The 17,803-nt window shown below is 49.6% G+C and overlaps 1 protein-coding gene across 2 annotated transcripts in view; it reads right to left on the bottom strand.

Moving 5' to 3' along the window:
- The window catches only part of ANKS1A (ankyrin repeat and sterile alpha motif domain containing 1A), a 75,344-nt gene that overhangs the window by 8,730 nt on the left and 48,811 nt on the right, over nucleotides 1-17,803 (bottom strand). For both annotated transcript variants that reach the window (XM_010019219.1, XM_010019211.1), the window contains one exon: nucleotides 14,040-14,146. In XM_010019219.1, coding sequence (XP_010017521.1) covers nucleotides 14,040-14,146 — 107 coding nt within the window. The remainder of the gene's footprint in view (nucleotides 1-14,039; nucleotides 14,147-17,803) is intronic.

Raw genomic sequence — 17,803 nt, forward strand, 5'->3', positions numbered from 1 at the left:
AGGAAGCCCGGGCACGTCTCCCCATGGCTGGAAGAGCTGTTTGACAGAGGCTTCAGCTTGAGCCCAGACCCCTCTCCCCAGCCCTGCCTCCCTCTGCTCTCAGGAGAGCCCCAGCTGAAGGTCTGAGCTGACAGTGCTTCGCTGTTCCACATTCTGGTTTTGTAAGAGAAACCTAATTAAAACTGGCCATGGGGCAATCTGCTGCTGCAGGGGGATGCAGGCTGTGAACAGACTGGCCACGGCTTCAGGAGGGAAAGGAGAGGGGAAGATCGCCAGGAGTCCTCTGTAAAGGGCAGCAAATGTTCTACATTCCTCCCACCCTGCACTTTCTGTAGTATTTCAGCTATGTACTGCCTGCTTTAACTACCACATACTACATACCACATACTACCTGAAAGCAGTGGGACCCACCAGAATGTGCCAGAGAAAGAACAGCCCTTCCCTTTGCCCCTTCCCTCTCAGATGCTCTTGGACAAGCAGCCAGGGCAGCCCTTTGGTGATGGCTTTGAGTCACTGGGTGCATTTCACAAAGCCACAGAGCCACAAAGTGGCTACATCACTTGGGTGCAGCCAAGTGGTGCCCCAGTCGCTGAATCCCAGAATCATTCAGGTTGGAAATGACCTCTGGAGATCATCCAGTGCAACCCCCTTGCAGGGGCATGGGGCCACACTGCCTGCCTTGCAGCCCACATCCTGCAGGCAAGGCCATGTGAACCCCCTGGGTCTCACCCAGGGGTAGCGCTGCCCACAGAGCTCTGTGCAGGGATGTAACTGTGTCATAGAAGCTGTTCTATGCACCTGATAAATTAAAAATAAATTAAAAACTAATTTTAAAAGGCATCTCGTTGGTTTAGGCTCCGAGGGTGCCCATTTGGTGCAAGAGCAGCACCAGGCTCCATTGCATCGAGAGCAATGTGAGCAACGTGGAGAAGCTGCTGCTGTCAGAGGCAGCGATCGCTCCAGCTTGTTGGCAGCAGCATCCCACCACAACAAATTAAAACATCCCTCCCCTTTCTTGCTCACAGATTTTAAGCCAAAGAGTGACATTTAAATGTGGATTCCTGTAACAGCGGGAGATTGTGTGCTCAGCTCAGAGGAAGAGGGAAAGGATTAAAGGCAGCTTAACTCCCTGCACGCACCTTACCTGGCACAAGTGTTTCTGCATGAAGGTCCTTGGGAGGCAGAATATGTGCAAGGAATTAATCTCCTAAAGGGAGACAGCTTTTAAAGGGCTCTTTTAAATGGTCAGGAGGGGGCTAGAGCAAGTGATGGGATTTCTCCTGTAAGCCTGGACAGCAAAGCATCACTGCCCTGTCTGCCAAAGGGAAGCACAGGAAGGGACTGACCTACTAAAGTTCCTGCAGCAGGTTAATGTCACACCCTGGGTACCTGAAACCTGCCATTCCCAACACCTCAGCCCACTCTGCTTCCCCAACCTGCCCCATCTGGGTGCTCTGGTGCTTAATACCTCCGTTAGGAGATGGTGAGAGCCAGCGCAGGAGCTCGAGGAGGATGTGAGCAAGAGCACAGCTCACCGCAAACCCTTCACACCCCAGCCAGGGCAGCAAGGACGGGTGGCAGCCAAATGAGCTGTGACAGTGGTGATGTGTAATTGTCCTGTATAAAAATTAAACAAGCTTGCTGATCCTATTTAATTTTAATCACGCTTATTTTCCAACGTTGAGCCTTTCTGGTGCTAATCCACTTTAGCACAGCCACATTCCAAACTAGCAGCATGGGGCTGGCACTCTCCAGGAAGCCTGGTTTATGCTGACACAGTGCCAGGCCCAAGCCAGTAGGTGTTCTCCCACTTTTGGCATCTGAAATTCAAAGAAAATAGCTTGCTATGGAGCAAGGATCCAAGCTAATTAAATACTGTAAAGCCTTTAGCTTTCTTCAACACTCCTTACTTTTATGTGTCACATCAAATTCCCTCAGTGCCAGTTGTATTCTCAGGGTGCTTAACAAGGATAGACAGAGCATAGTTCCAAATAAATCATTACAGCCTACAGAGCATGAGCCTCTGCTTTGAGAAATGTCCTTTAAACCCATCCAGGTTTATCTCCTATGAAAAAAAAATAATCTGCCACTAAGCCAGAAGCACACAAACACACTGGAGATCTTTTAACCTTTGCCACCCCAATGGATGAGCTGTTTAAACCAGACTTTTAACCTGTTTGCATTTCACAGACAAAAGCCAAGCAGCAGAGATGCTCTGCCTGGGCCACCGCTGCCATTCACCTCTGACCTGTGCTCCTCTGGCACAGTGATGGCCCCAGGTTTGGATAGTGCCCTGCTCTCTGCTCCTGCAAAACCACCTCTGCTCAACCAGCAACTAATGGCTTGGCACAAAAAGCCCCCTAAGCAAGGAGGGTTCTCAGCCATGGTGACCCTGCTGGGGTCCTTCCCTGCCTCTCCTGGCCATAAGCTAAAGCACAACAAGTTTCATCTCAACATGAGGAAGAACTTCCCACTGAGGGTGGCAGAGCACTGGCACAGGATGCCCAGGGGGTTGGTGGAGTCTCCCTCTCTGGAGACATCCAAACTCAGCATAAACACGTTCCTGTGTGAGCTGCTCTGGGTGGCCTTGCCTTGCAGGGGACTGGGCTGGATGATCTCCAGAGGGCCCTTCCAACCCGAATGATTCTGGTATCTCATTTGCTTTCCGCCCCAGCCTTCCTGACCTCTGCATCACCAGCTCATGCTGGGCACTAGGCTCCTGAAGGGTCTTAGGTCTGTCCGTGAACCAGGCAAGAGCCGTTTCTCTGCTGTGCCGTGGACAGGAGAACCACAGACCTGTCCACATCCAGCAGCTCATGAAGGAAAAGGGAATGAGGCGATCATCACCCCGATGAAACAAACCTCTGGTAACAAAGAACTGCTCAGAGGGAGATGGCCTTGACGCAGGGCTGCGAAACTTCAGCAAAACTGGTCCCTTTGGCACTGACAGAGATCAGCCACCAAACCCAGGTCAAAACGTGCCATCTCCGAGTGCCCGTGGAGGGGTTCAAGCAGTCCTGGTCCCTCTCCAGGTCCTCTGAGGACAGAGTCAGCAAAGGCCCGAGGCAGGGGAGAGGAAAGCTCTCAGGGACGTGCTCTGCTGTTAGCCCAATGCTCTGTGATCCTCCAGAAGCCTCAGAAATGCCAGTTAGAATCAGAGAGACTTTCCAAAGATGTATTTCAGGCTTTATTCACTGTGACAACTGCATTTTACCTTGTGCATCTCTCTGCTATGGGGCTGAGCAGGGTGAGCGCAGCTCAGGGCTGCACCAGGCCAAAGCTCCCGATTCCCTCCCTGCCGGGGGAGTGGGGAACATCTGAACCCACCCCCCCCGTTCACCTCAACACCTCCCCATCATAGAATCATGCACTCAACTGGGTTGGAAAACACCTTTAAGCTCATCCAGCCCAACCATTCCCAGCCCTGCCAAGGCCACCACCAACCCCTGGCACTGAGGCCTCGGCTCCACGGGCTGTGAACACTTGCAGGGACGGTGACTCCAGCCCTGCCCTGGGCAGCCTGTTCCAATGCCTGAGCACCCTCTGGGCAAGGAATTGTTCCTCAGCTCCAGCTAAACCTGCCCTGGTGCAGCTTCATCTACACAGGGGTGAAATGCACACCCAGATGAGTCCTTTCCCACTCCCACTGGCAACCCAAAGAGCCTGAACCATCAGCCCAGCTGCAGACATCTGAAATTGGGGAAGGTGGATCCCCCTTGCCCCCTCTCCAAACTGGCAGAGACTGGCTGCCAGACAGTCTGGAGGGGCTTTATTCTCCATTCTTCCTCAGAGCTGAACAGAGCTCCCAAATACACATGACCATGGGTGGCACCTCTGAACCCCATCTGTGCCCTCTGCATTGCTCTGATGCAGGGCAGTGCTCTGCCAGTGACCCATGTCCTTGGCTGGGCTGGCCCAGAGGATGCTGGTGCAGCCGACCCGCCTGCAGAAACAGAGGGTTTTAGAGACAGGGTCTGCTTTAGTCATGCTTCACATCTTGCTCTGTAATTAAACAGCCTGGAAGGCTCCAGGTTTCTCATTAAAGGAACAAACAGCACAGTCGGAGGGCACACTGTGGGAAGGCAGCGTCCCCTCCTGCTAGTTAGGTGACCCTGAAGGCAAGCATGCCAAAAGCAGAGCTGCTGCAACCTGCCAGCTTTCCTCCACCAGCAGGACACTCTGCAGGCACTTAACTACCCAATTTTCAGATGCTGGTTCTGGCACAGAGCCTGGCTCCAGGCCATCCTCTCCTTCCAGCCAAGGAAGGGCCCCAGGCAAAGAAAGTGTCACATAGGACGCGTGGTCTTGTCCAGCCAGCAGTGCAGCCGAATGAACGCCGACTGCTGCTCTAAGCTCAGGCTAACACAAGTGCTGCCTCTGTTACTAAACCCTGTATTAAAGACAGGCAAGGGACTGCAGGGAAGTCGGGGACCAGAATGTGTTTGCTATTAAAAGCTACAGGTGCAAAACCCAAACACAGCTTTTCCAGACTACAAAAGCTTCTGAAAACATCTACAGCAGAGCGTCTTCAGCTGCATGAGCCAAAGCATCCAGCTTTTCTTACATTAATGCATACAAAGCTCTTTTTCCTTCAGTCTGTTCAAGACAATTTGCATCTTGTCAAGGATTTTGCTGCCACTGCTATTGCTTTACTTTTGGCAACCAAAAGCCTGGATGTGGGAGATGGGAGATTCATCCAGCTTAGCACAGACCCAGCCTAGAGATAATACACAGCAAGTCTGTAAAGAGAGATCGCACCTTCCTTAGCCTCAACCCCACTTCAATTTCTCCTTTTCAGGCAAAAAAAAAAAAAAAAAAAAGGATGAAGAAGAAGCCTCATTTTGTCACCTTGGTAGCAGCCAGCTGCAGCCTTCAGGACCTCAATGCAAGCAGGCAGCTCAGGGGTTGCCATCCAGACGACAGCAGCTCAATGACATGCCCAGCCAAGGGGACTTGGCGAGTCCTGCGTGGCTCTGCCTGCTGTGGCTGGTCCTGCTGCCAGACCTGTTGAACTTCACAGCCCTGCAGCCTCAGGCAGCATCCCGAGGGTAAGGGAAGGCAGGAAAATTCAGACAGATGAGCTATAGCAAAGGTATTCCCGGGAGCGGAACAAGCCGCCACAGTCAGCAACGAGCTCCCTGTCCCCGGATCTATTAGTAGTTAATGACAAAGAATCTCCTTCCCTGCAGGGTTTGGAGGTTGCACATTTGGCCTCACCCAGCCCCTCTGAGCTGTGTGTCCAAACCCATCTGAGCAGGGTGCAGGGAGGCACCCACCAGCCTCAACCCCCTGACTGCACAAGGGGCTTTACGGGACTGTGCCTGGAATAAAGCCCTGCTAATACATTCTGCTCCACAGGACAAGAACAGCTAATGCCTTAGTTAATGACTAATTTATAAGCTTATCCTAGAAACAAGTTTATGCTCTATGTATCTGAATGATTTGGACTTGTGGGCTTTTCACCCGAGACCCCCACTGATAGCTCAGAGCTTTTACAGACCACCAAAAACCAAAACCTCCCAAACCAGAGCCTTGATTACAGAGAGTGCTGAGTACCCACAGCTCCATGAGCCATCCCTGGCTGCTCACCCCCTCCAACAAACCTGCACCAGTGGATTATTAATCTCAGAGCAGGCTCATGACCCCAAATCTGGGTCCCGCACACGCCAATTTTAGAAGCCAGGGGTCATACAAATACATATTTGCAATACATACGGCCTCAAGACCCATGGGGTTTTGTGTTGTCCCTTAATGCCATCTGCAGTTCAGTGGAACCAAGGGGAAAAGTAGGATTTGTTTAGCTAAGGGCATGACAACGAAGCCCCACTGGTTGTGGAAAAGGCTCACAGACAAAACCCTACAATAAATCCCAGATTAGCACACAGCCTCTTCATTTCTGGTTCATTTTCTTCCCCCTGCAGGCTGGCAGCACGACAATGGCAGCGGAGGGTATCGGTCATGCTTGTCAAGTTCAGGCAATTTTATTGAGAGGAAAAAATTAACTGCTGCTTTAATGGCTTTTTGAATGTTTATTGGGCCCGGAGCTACCAAGGAATCAAACGTAAGTATCCTCTAAACTGCCAGTTCTGGTCCACCCACTTTGCTCCTCCAAATCCACTCCCAACTGCTGCTCTCCAAGAAGTCCATTTCCATCACCTGGGGAGCTCCAGCACAGCTCTGCTGCCTTCTCCCAGCAAACAGCTGGAATGCTCTCTCAAACCCCAGATCATTGCATGTCTCTGCTCTCCCTGTTCCCTTTCAGGGAAAGCCCAATCCCCGTAACCACAGCAGATGAAGCACAGTCCTCATGAACCACCCAAGTAGCATCTGAAACCCACTGGAGAAGCGTCAAAACAATTCACTTCATTGTATGAATCGATTCCCACTCAAGACACTTGGCAGAAACCCTCACACAAGGGGCCAATTCCACTCTTAAGGGGTGTTCATCCAGGGCACATCCGACACAGGGGCTCACCTGAGCCTGTACTAAAATATTCTCCAACAGCTGTAACCACAACAAGTTTTCTCTTAATTTCATAGAATCATAGAATGTTTTGGGTTTGGAAATGACCTTAAAGCTCATCCAGTTCAATCCATGCCACGGGCAGGGACACCTTCCACTAGAGCAGGTTGCTCCAAGCCCCTGTGTCCAACCTGGCCTTGAACACCGCCAGGGATGGGGCAGCCACAGCTTCTCTGGGCACCCTGTGCCAGCAACTCAGCACCCTCACAGGGAAGAGCTTCTGCCTTAGATCCAACCTGAACTTCCCCTGTTTCAGTTTGAATCCATCACCCCTTGTCCTATTGCTACAGTCCCTGATGAAGGTCCCTCTCCAGCATCCTTGTAGCCCCCTTCAGACAGTGGAAGCTGCTCTGAGGTCTCCAGCAGCTTCTCTTCTCCAGGCTGAACAGCCCCAGGGTTCGCAGACGGTCTCCATACAGGAGCTGCTCCAGCCCCTGCTCATCCTCGTGGCCTCCTCTGGACTTGCTCCAACAGCTCCACGTCTTTCTTATGCTGAGGGCACCAGAACTGCTCATAGCGCTGCAAGTGGGTCTCATAAGAGCAGACGAGAAGGGCAGGATCACCTCCTCTGACCTGCTGCTCACACTCTGGGGATGCAGCCCCTGGCCTGTGGGATCTGAGAGAGGTCACTGCTCTTCATAGATCATTACTGGGTGCAAAACACTACTGGAATCTGTCAGTTAAGATTTCCCCAGATGACCACTATAAAAGGACAAGTTTTATATGAAGACAGAACAAAGCTCAGGGGCACAGGCATGCTCAGAGCATGCTGGAAGCCTGCTTGCTGCCCAGGGGCCCAACATCTGTGAGCCAAGCTGGGTAGTTCTGAAGTGAATTGTGAAAAGCAGAGCTACAAAACACTGCAGGTTAATCTAACACGGTGCTGAATTACATGTGATCAAACTAAAGCCAGGACTCCAAATTATTTGTGGACATCCCATTCTTCCAATGCCATCATTTTTCTACCACTTCTGCCCAATTCTTAAAAACAACAGAAAAAAAGCAAGCCAGAGGAGCCCACGGCACTACACGAGGAGAACAGATTTCCCTTTCTGATGCTGTCTTATTGAATCAGCATTAGCTGCTTTCCACACACTCAATGGGAATCCAGGCTTCAACAAGAAAATTAAAAGAAGCCATTAAAAATGGCTTATATTCTCTTTTACCTGCTCATTTGTGAATCAAAGTATCTTTGGACTGAATAAAAAGTTCAGCTACAGAATAATGGTACAACTGCCAGAGCATGTGAGGTTTGCCCTTCTCGGATGCCAGCCCGAACAGTTGTCTGGGGTAGCAGCAACCATTCAGCCCTCCAAGGGAAAGGAAAAGCTTTTGCAAGCATCTCAGACACATTTATGGGATCTGTGGGATCACAAAAATACTGTAGTGAGGGTGCAGGTAATGGCATTTTCTTCCCCATTTCTTAATTCCACAACGAATTACTGCAATTCCTTCTTACTACAACAACAACGTCCCTTCTTCCCCCAGCACAGCAGAGCCCAGTTCGGCCTTTCCCATGGATCACTCCCATGTTTGCTGCAGGGCACCTGGGTGCATCTCACAGTTTCACAAAACCAGCTTCCCATGGTCTTCCCAAAGGGAAGATCTGCTGCAGATGCACTGGTGATCACAGGAGACACGACCAGACCAAGTCTAGGAGCAACAGAATCGCTCTTGCTCCACGTTCCTGTGACGCTTTGGAGATACCCCAGCTCCTTACCAGTCAAGCTCAACTCCATTTATAGAGCATTTTTCTGAATGACACTGCTCAATCACTGCTATACTTGTGTGATCCGACCTTTTTTCCTCCTCCTTTGGTGCAGGAAGAAGCAACGGGTCTCCTGAAACCCCCAGCAGCACTCTCCACGTGGGAGGCAGCAGTGCTGGCTCCTCCTGGGTGGTGGAGTATTCTTGGTTCATTAGTTCTGTTAACATTTGGCAAACAATTCTGCTGAGGATTTAGTTCTACTTGCAAAGCTGCACTATTGCTAAGTCAAGGGCAGCACAGCCAAAGTCAGTAATACTCAGCTAACAGCTTCAATTCAGTCCTGTTTACCCATTGCACAAATAAACCTTTCCCCTCTAATGAAAGAATTCCAGTAGGCTGCGAAGCAGAGAAGGAGAATTTGAAGCACCATCTCCATTTTAGCCTTTTTTAATCCCCAGCTGGCTGAACAGACTGCTTTTTGAATTAAAGCCTCACATTAGAAGCAGAAGCTGACTGTCACAGTCTGATCGCCCCGAGCCAGCAATGCTGGCACTGAAGGTCACTCAGTGGCAAGGGAGAGGGTGAGCCAAAGAAGCTGCTCCCTTGGACCATGGGGTGAGTGCTGGGGAGCAACAGCAAGGAAACCACAGAAAGCTTCTTTCCTTCCCTGCATTGCCCAGAAACACAACAAAACTATTGTAATCAACCTCAAGAGAATGTGAGAATTATTCCTAATACTAACACATGCATATAGGGCCACATTTCTGTGTCTGGAGAGAGACTCAAGTCTTTTAGAAAGGTAAGCTACCTAAATCCATCTTTTACAGCCTATTTCTTCCCTCAACCAAGCCAAAAGATTGCACAAGCTGGAATAAACAGCCATCAGTCCCCTCCCAGAAACACATCCATTGGCAAATGGGCTTTAAGGTCACATCAAATGGGTGTTTAAATAATCCTGCTGACTTGTGTAAGCAGTAACCACCCCTGACTGAAGTCAATACTTGATCAAGATCATTTACTCTGCACAAGTCATAAATGATCTTGGTTTTGCATTGGACTGTGAAACTGGTCAGTGCCACTGAGATGCTCTTGTGTGCCATGTCCAGCACTGCAGCACTTGGGTTTGTCCTGCACATTTCACAGGAATTTTACACCATGGAGACACTGAGGAAATTCTGCTTTCAGTGCTGGAAGAAAGCAATACACCAGCGAGGCCAGTGCTGAAACAGCCTGTCCACAGCACCTACCCCAGCTCCGGTTCCTAAAACACCCAATAGCTGTGTCGAGGCAGGACAACAGTCACTGCATTGATGCATTTCCACCCCTGATTCCCTTCTCCTTACTATGATTGTATCAACTTGTTCTGCCCCAATAACCAATTCACAAGCCCTCAAAAGTGTCTGCGAGTTCCAAAAGTGAGAATATTCCCAACAAGCCCCAACACTGCTCAGAACAAATGGGTACTACAAGTAATACTCTTCTTGTTTGTCCTGAATTCCCCTGAAAGAGAAACAGCTCTGGCAGACACACGACGAGGAGCTGTCCTGGGTGCAGTCATCACTCATTTACCAAAGCAGACCTGAACTGCAACGGTTTGCTGCCAACTGAAGTGCTGTCTCACAAGCTTGTGGGCAAAGGGTCCTGCTGGAGCACAATGCTGTTAGCTACATCGCTGTAGGGAGCTGGAATTCCCAAAAGCAGAGAAGCCTCAGCCTGACATTCACAGATCACCCCAGCTACCTGCTAAAATACGCTTCTCCCTTCCCCTTTTATAGGAAAACCTGTAAAATGCTCATGGCTCACACTGTGGTTTACATCTCCAAGCTTGCCTCTTCACGCAGACCTGTGGAAACTGCAGGTCACCAAAGGCTCTTTCAGCCCTTTCGTGCTGCCTATCAAAGCGCAGGAGCAGACCCTGAGGAGGGAGCAGGATTATTGCCCCGTCCCTGCTCAGCGCTTCTCCTCGGTGCTGCTGGAGGTGCAGCCTGCACCAGCCAGATGCATGTCCAGAGAGCACAGCTGATCCCTAGTAATGAATCCCGGGATTCCTGAAAGTAAGGGAATTATCATTGTTTAAAACAATGCATGTTTCTGCCTTCCTAGATTAACATCCAATTAAAGAAGCCCAATGTATTTCATAGAATCATAGAATGTTTTGGGTTTGGAAATGACCTTAAAGCTCATCCAGCTCCAACCCCTGCCACGGGCAGGGACACCTTCCACTAGAGCAGGTTGCTCCAAGCCCCTGTGTCCAACCTGGCCTTGAACACTGCCAGGGATGGGGCAGCCACAGCTTCTCTGGGCACCCTGTGCCAGCAACTCAGCACCCTCACAGGGAAGAACTCCTGCCTAAGATCCCATCTCAATCTCTCCTCTGGCAGGTTAAAGCCATTCCCCTTGTCCTGTCCCTACATCCCTTGTCCCAAGCCCCTCTCCAGGTTTCCTGGAGCCCCTTTAGGCACTGGAGCTGCTCTAAGGTGTCCCCTTCAGGAGCCTTCTCTTCTCCAGCTGCCCCAGCACAGCTCTCTCAGCCTGGCTCCAGAGCAGAGTTGCTCCAGCCCTCGCAGCAGCTCCATGGCCTCCTCTGGACTCGCTCCAACAGCTCCATGTCCCTCTTATAACACTTTCCAACCTCACTTTGCCATACTGCACATTCATGACTCATTTCCTTTATCTGGGGGGAAAAGGCTTTTGTAATACAGTGCACAAATTAACACAAGAGCCAACTGAAAACACACAGGGAATTTGGAATTCCTGAAAGCAGACCTGGCTAAGTACAGGCTCTAAGAGCACCAGAAAGCACCAGCCAAGCTCCAGCACCCCTCAGTTTTTCTCTCTCCCCAACTCTGTACTACTGGGTAGACAGTACAGTTTAAACATCTACAACAGCCCTCAACACCTCTGTGCTAGTAAACACCAGATTTCACCCAGTCACCACTGTGGTTACAGAATATGCTCTTTGTTAGACTCTTCTCTTAATCCTACTTTTAGCTACTACCTGCTGCAGGCTGAGTATATTAAAGAGTTCTTCTTCCAGGACACTGTCCCTGCTTTACAGCTGTACTATCATCACCCATCAGTTTCCTCTCGCAATGCTTTTCTTGTCTACCCACTGGACAAATTTGTTTGCTCACAAACAGGCACCTTGGGGACTCTGGAAGCCACAAGAGCCTGAAAACCCCATGGCACTGTAAGCAGTGTGAGACCTGACGCAGAAAACAAGTGTTTCTGTATCAAAAGACTCCAACTTCTTCATTTTTGCAGCTAACATTAATTAGCCTCACAGCCCATCTGGCAATTTGCAAACCATTACCAGGCATTCTTTGGACCTTGAAATACTTAACATAATGAGGCCCTAATAGGGACTAAGCCTTCCATAAAAACCATTTTAACTCCAGGAAAATAAGGACACTTAGATTGAAACACTCTTCCTTAGCGACTGGAAGTGGCACTTCAGAAAGAAACTGTTATGTAAAAACAAAAGGAGTGGATAGCCTGGAATGCCAGGAGCAAAAGCATCCAGGTCTTCCAGTGCTCGCTGCACCAGCCAGCTTCAGTGTTTACAACAACTTTAATAATTCATCTGAGAACATCAAAATCACTGCTAAAGCCAAATTAACTATTTGATCCTCATTCGTACTGCATCTGAAGGTTTTACTTCCACAGCATCAGAAGCTGAAGGCAAGTTACACCACAGAGGAAAAGGTTCCTAATAATTAAACTTTCATCCTGGGCTGCCTGTATTAGCTTGGAGTTGCCAGGACTTAGAGGAAAGGATTTAAAGCCAGTCTTGCCATGGGTGCCAGAGTCAGCTTCCTAGTGAAAGGGATAAGCAGCCGAAGGGAAGTCCGCCAGGGTCTGCAGGAAATCTTTGTTAAATTACTTGACCTTTTAAATTTGAGAGGGATGAACGAGGAGAGCATCCCGTTCCCTGAAACTAGTGGAAGCTCATTTCCTACACTGGGAACAGTTCTCTGGCATTGGATAGGAAAGAAAAACAGCCAGGCATGAACACTATCAAAAAGCAACTCCTACCACATACACCATAAAATCCCACAGTGAGACATATACAAGGGTCCTTTTCTTTCATCTTATAAATAACAACATTCTGCATCAGGCAGTTCACAAGTAAGTGTTGCTATTTACTGCAAATAAGCAGTCAATAAAGATTCCTGCTTCCGAGCCTCCAGCTCCTACCTGGGAAGTTAATTTCCTTCACTACTAAACTTCTGTGCTGGGAGAGGTCCATCACCACCCTCATCAGGCAGGGCCAGTCACAGAGAAGGTGGTTTTATCTGCTAACAGCCGGAGTGAACGCAGCCCACCGACACCACAGAAGTCAGAGATCCATCAGCAGAGGGGATCTATGGGGCATCATCTCATTTCAGTTCCTTGTACCATACCCAGAGCATCCCACAAGTGGTATCAGAACATCCCCAGCACGCAGGGATGCTGATACCTCACCCAGAGCTGAGTGCACAAGCCTGAAGCACAGCGGGCAAGGCTCCTTCTGAGGGTTGGGACACGGAGGGACCAGAGCCGCCTGAGAGCTGTCCCTGGCTTGGCTGTGGCAGTGCCACAACCCAGCGAGGGCACCCAGGGCTTCCATGGGGGCAGTTGCCCCAAATCCTCCCCAGGAAAGAAGAAAGGTGCTGTTCACGACTGTAGGAACAGGATAAGGTAGAGGCAGAAGGTTGCATGTCAAGACCATCACCGGTTGCCAGCACTTCCTGTACTGAATGTGCATAAACCACAGTCAAATCCAGCTCTCTAGGGGAGCATTGGCCCTGCCAGGCTAACGTAGGGCAAAGGGATAAGGTGCCTGCCATGGACGCCAGAAGGAATGGCTGGATGCTGCCACAGTACTCAACTTTCAGGGATGCTTGGAGATCCCAAGACATCCACAAGTACTGCTGACCAACAGTACTTTCCCCTGCTGACACTTGTTCCTTCTCCAGCTGTGCCCCCCCTGTCAGACAGCTGCTGTGTTCCAAATCCTGTCACCCAGCTCACAACAGAGCTGTCAAGCACACATCCTCCTGGATATCACCTCTACACACTGTCCACTGTACCAAATGCCAAGGCAGGATATTACATTAGCCCAAATGACTTTTCCAAAGGTTTATGTCCATTTCTAGTAATTATTCGCAAAACTTGGAGTCCACACTCAAAACCCATTTCTTTAAGCCATGTAGGAAGAACCCTCCTGAGCACCAATGTTTTCTGCCTTTGCAGGTCACCGTTCCACAGGAATTCTCCAGATTTTTAATCTATGCAGCTTTCCAACTGGTTATTTAATAACACTGGTTATCAAATAAAACCCCACAACATTAAGCATTACTGTGTTGTCATCATTAGGATTCAGAGCCAACAGTGCCAATGCAATCGGGTACAGCTCATTGATATCCTGTCTGCATGCTTAGGGTAAGTATACTCCAACAAGAGGTCCATCACCTCCTTCATAGTCCACAACACAGGCTGCTCAGTGACTCCTTCAAAATGCTACTTCATTCAGAAGTATTCCCATTCAGAAATGGGTGATAAAGATTTCGGAGGCAGAGTAAATAAACCTGTGTATCAAAATTACAGTGAAATAACTACATCACCTGAATTAAATGTGAAGATGAATGACCCAGACCCAACGCAAGACTTATTTCCTCCTTTTGTCTGACCTTCCACATACCCCAAGACCATTCTTCTGTGCTGCAGAGCCCAGATCTGCTCTGCAGCTGACATGGGGTGTCCATAACAAGTCAAGGTTTGAGCGACACGTTTGGTAGAGCCCGTGGGGTCCCAGCAGGAACTTACCAGGAAGCGGACATCATCAAAGCCGTTCAAAAGCAGCTTACTCTCATACTGCTGCAGGCCAATGGACTCCAGCCACTCCCCAACACTCTGCTCCAGCATCCGTGAACCTGACGAGAGAGGAATCGGCAGACGCTTGAAAAGGGAGAAACCATTAAGGCGGTAGCAGCGGCACTCTGAGGAAGACAGATGGCATTGCCACATCATAGTCATTACCATAAAGAAACTCAACAAATTATGCTCAGAGAACAACAAATCAGCTGGCAGACAATTCCTCTTGTGTGCACAGAGCATGGACAACAAGCTTCCAGTGCTTCTGCGGGCTCCGGGTTTAATCTGTATCCCGGTTAACACTCCAAACCAGAACCACCTTGCCTGGACAGAGTGTTTAGAAGCACTCCTAGGACCAGGACATCTCATGCACTGCTTTCAGGGCGAGTTTCTTGCCAAGCAAACACATGAAGCCCAACCCCACTGGATGCAGATCCACTCCTTGGCTCATCTGAAGGGGGCGGGAGGAGGGCAGCAAACTTTCACCCAAGGCATTCCCAGCCAGTCTGCGATGCGAGGGAATGGAGTGGAGCCACGCAGGTCCTCTCATCCATGCAACTTGGGATGCACTGCCCCGGTCAGCGGGCCAGGAGCAGTGGAGGCACAAAGCAGCTAGAGAGGAAAGACATCTTCATGCAGCTGAGACAACAGAACAGACAGGATGGACTCTGAGAAAAGCAGCAGAAGCCAGACTAGAGCAGCTGTCCACAGGAGACATGCAAGACAAAGAGAGCACACAAACTGCAGCAGAAGGAAAGAAGGGCTTATACTTTTTTTCCCCCAGCAGTCCTCAAAGAGGCAAACCATGGTAAGGGCTTTTTTTTTGCTGTTATTGTGTTAAGAGGAGAAGAGGCTAAAGTGAGCCCAAGCATGAGGCTGAGAGTCCTGGCACTGTCCCTTTACCAGCATCCTGACACATAGCATTCCAGTACCGGCTGCACCGATGAGTCTAACTACAGCCCTGCACTGGGTGACAGCAAGAGACAGAGGAATCAGCCTGGTTTTCACCTAACACATTCAGTCCTGTCAGGTATCTGGTACATGCTTGTATCTGCCCTTCCTTCATTTTCTTCAGCCAAGCTCAGCTGCTGCATCCGAGCCCCTTGCTCAAAGAGGGAGCAGCTCTGGAGGAGGAGGCATTTCAGTTTCTTGCTTCCAAACCATGGCAAAACAAAAGGAAACCAAAGGCAAGCACACTCTCCCCTCTTCCTGCAGCAGCTCAAGTCCAAGACATGCCCTGGCACCTCCTCTTAGCCTCTGATAAATGAGATTCTTCCCAACACCCTACGGAAACTGTGCAGACAAGCTGTCCCTTCCCTCACCCCTGGGAAGGGAGTCCAGTGACTTGTTTCTCTCCTCTAGACAAGCTTGAGACCTTAAATATGGCCCAAAAAAAAGTTCAGAGATCTCCTTTTCCTCAGGGAATTTGCTATGCAAGACAGGCAGAATTTTTCAGGCTTCTTAGCACATCTGTTTCAAGGGTATGTGCAAACAAAAAGATGCTCAGGAAAACCAAAGTTTGCTTCTTTGAACCTTCAGGTCAGCTGAAGCTGGCTGGTACCTTCCAAAGCCTCCTTCCCCCACCACCTGCTGCAATGGCTGCACAACGCAGAGCTCACGGTGCCATCTGGAAATTCTTGGGATAAGGGATCCTGCTGCTTCAGTCCATAGAAGAGCTCCTCTGGTCCACAGAAGACTCGCCTGGCTCCTCTGCCAGGCGAGTCCGACAGAGCTGGCCAGTCTTTCTAGTGCACACTGCAGCACGAGCAACGCAGAGATCACAAAAGGTTTCTGCCTCCCTCCCCTAACACAGCCTTTAGAAGGGCAGCAGCTAAACCTGAAATTCATGCAACAAGCTCCTGCTTGGCCGGCGCCTCCATCCTGCCCTTCTGTGGGTCCCAGCAGCCGTGTCCCCTCCCGGAGCAGCGTGTGTCCTTGCGGAGCGCTGCAGTGCTTTGTCTGAAGGCAGCGAGCTCCACGCTTGCCGTTCCACTCGCAGCCTTGTCTCCGGCTTTCGCATCGCCTGTCCCTCCCTTCTCTTCATCCTCTTACCCCTCCCAGCTTTTCCATCCTCTGTACGAGCAGCGAGCAGAAGCTGCAGGAGAGGGGAGGGAGACAGCAGCTCTCTAACTCTCTGGTGGCAGTGACTGGCTTCTCAGTATTTACTCAAGGATGGACTACACGCCTTGGGTTTTCCAAAGACGATGTTACCGCTCTGCTTTGACAGTTCCAAGTGATTTGTGGCTGGCTCAGAATTAATTCATCAAGAGAGAGGTGAGGAAACTGCTTGCTGCCTACTACAGCATTTCTGGAAGCAGCCAGGGGATTGGCAGGGGAATGAAACCACGGCTCTGAGCTCCTGAATTCAGGCTTTGAAAAGATTATTTACTCTCCTCAGCCTTTCGCACACTCATAAATGTATTTCTGCTTTTAAAGGGGAAACCTACAGTGACACCAAGAGCAGGGTTTTAAAACCACTTCAAATCAAGACAAAATGAAGCAGGGGGTGGGGATTTGGAGGCAGGGGAGTGGAGGGGCTTATTTCAAAAAGAAAAGGAGTACAGATGCCCAAAGCATCCTACGTGAAAATAAAGACTAAAATACACTAAAATAAAGACTAAAATACACTTTTGCATGTTACAAGGATGGCACAAGAACAACTGAATCCCGGTCACTGTGCCCCCCCAGCAAGAGCCTGATCACAACTTCTGACTGAAACAAACTCCTGATGCTCATCTCCATCCTCCTTATGCTCCACGTTTCATGAATCCTATCTTCAAAGGGTTTGCAGATGCAGAGGGGTAAGCAGTCAATGGAGTGTAGTTAGAAATAATGAGAGTATTTCAAAGTTGCAAAGCAAGCAAGCGAAGCAATTCAGTTCCTCCTGCAAGACATTTTTCAAGTTACACAGCATGCTTCAAAGAAAACAGGAAAGGGAGAGGGCTACCAGAGCTCAGAAGGGCCCTTTTGGAAGTTACAGTTCTGATAATAACCTTTAGTGTAAAATATGAGTCTGTTTGGAGGATGAAATAAGGATGCGGGCCATGCCAGACAAAAAGCATCACCCTGTTTATGTGTAACAGTTTAACATGACCTGGTGTGGCCTGAAGACACTCAACCAAGCTTCACCCAGAAGGAAAAACTGCAAGTCCAAGCAAGTGCTGATGAACCCAGCACAAAGCAAAGCATGCAGGAGAAGCCAGTCAGGCAGATACTGCCATGACTGGGAATGATCATCAGGTGGAAGTCCTTAAAGCCACTGAGGACCCCATTTAGCCCACTGAGGAGGGCTAAAATCTCAGGCAGTGCATTAGGCAAGATGGACAGGTGAGGAGAATGTAGTCACTAATGCCATCAGCTGCAAGGAAACAGCCAGCATCCAGCTTTACTGAACTAAGCTCAATTAGCCAAATACAGATTGCTAACAAATTTCCCCCTCTTTTGTCCAGTAAAACACCAAGCACATTCCTCATGTCTCAAGTCAGAGGTAGCTCACCAAGCTCCAAATGCATTCCCTTTTCCTCCTGCCTGCATCAAGCTGATTTACTGAGCAGAGACCACTCATCTAGAACTTAATCTGGCTACTGCTGTAAAAGGCAATAAAGTGTTTCTATAAACACATTAGCAACAAAAGGAGGGCAAAAGAGAATCTCCATCCTTTATTGGATGTGAGGGGAAAGAGGGACAAAGGATGAGGAAAAGGCCGAGCGAATTCA

Source organism: Nestor notabilis, unplaced genomic scaffold (assembly GCF_000696875.1).
Source record: "Nestor notabilis isolate BGI_N333 unplaced genomic scaffold, ASM69687v1 scaffold5150, whole genome shotgun sequence".
In the NCBI taxonomy this organism is placed as follows: domain Eukaryota; kingdom Metazoa; phylum Chordata; class Aves; order Psittaciformes; family Psittacidae; genus Nestor; species Nestor notabilis.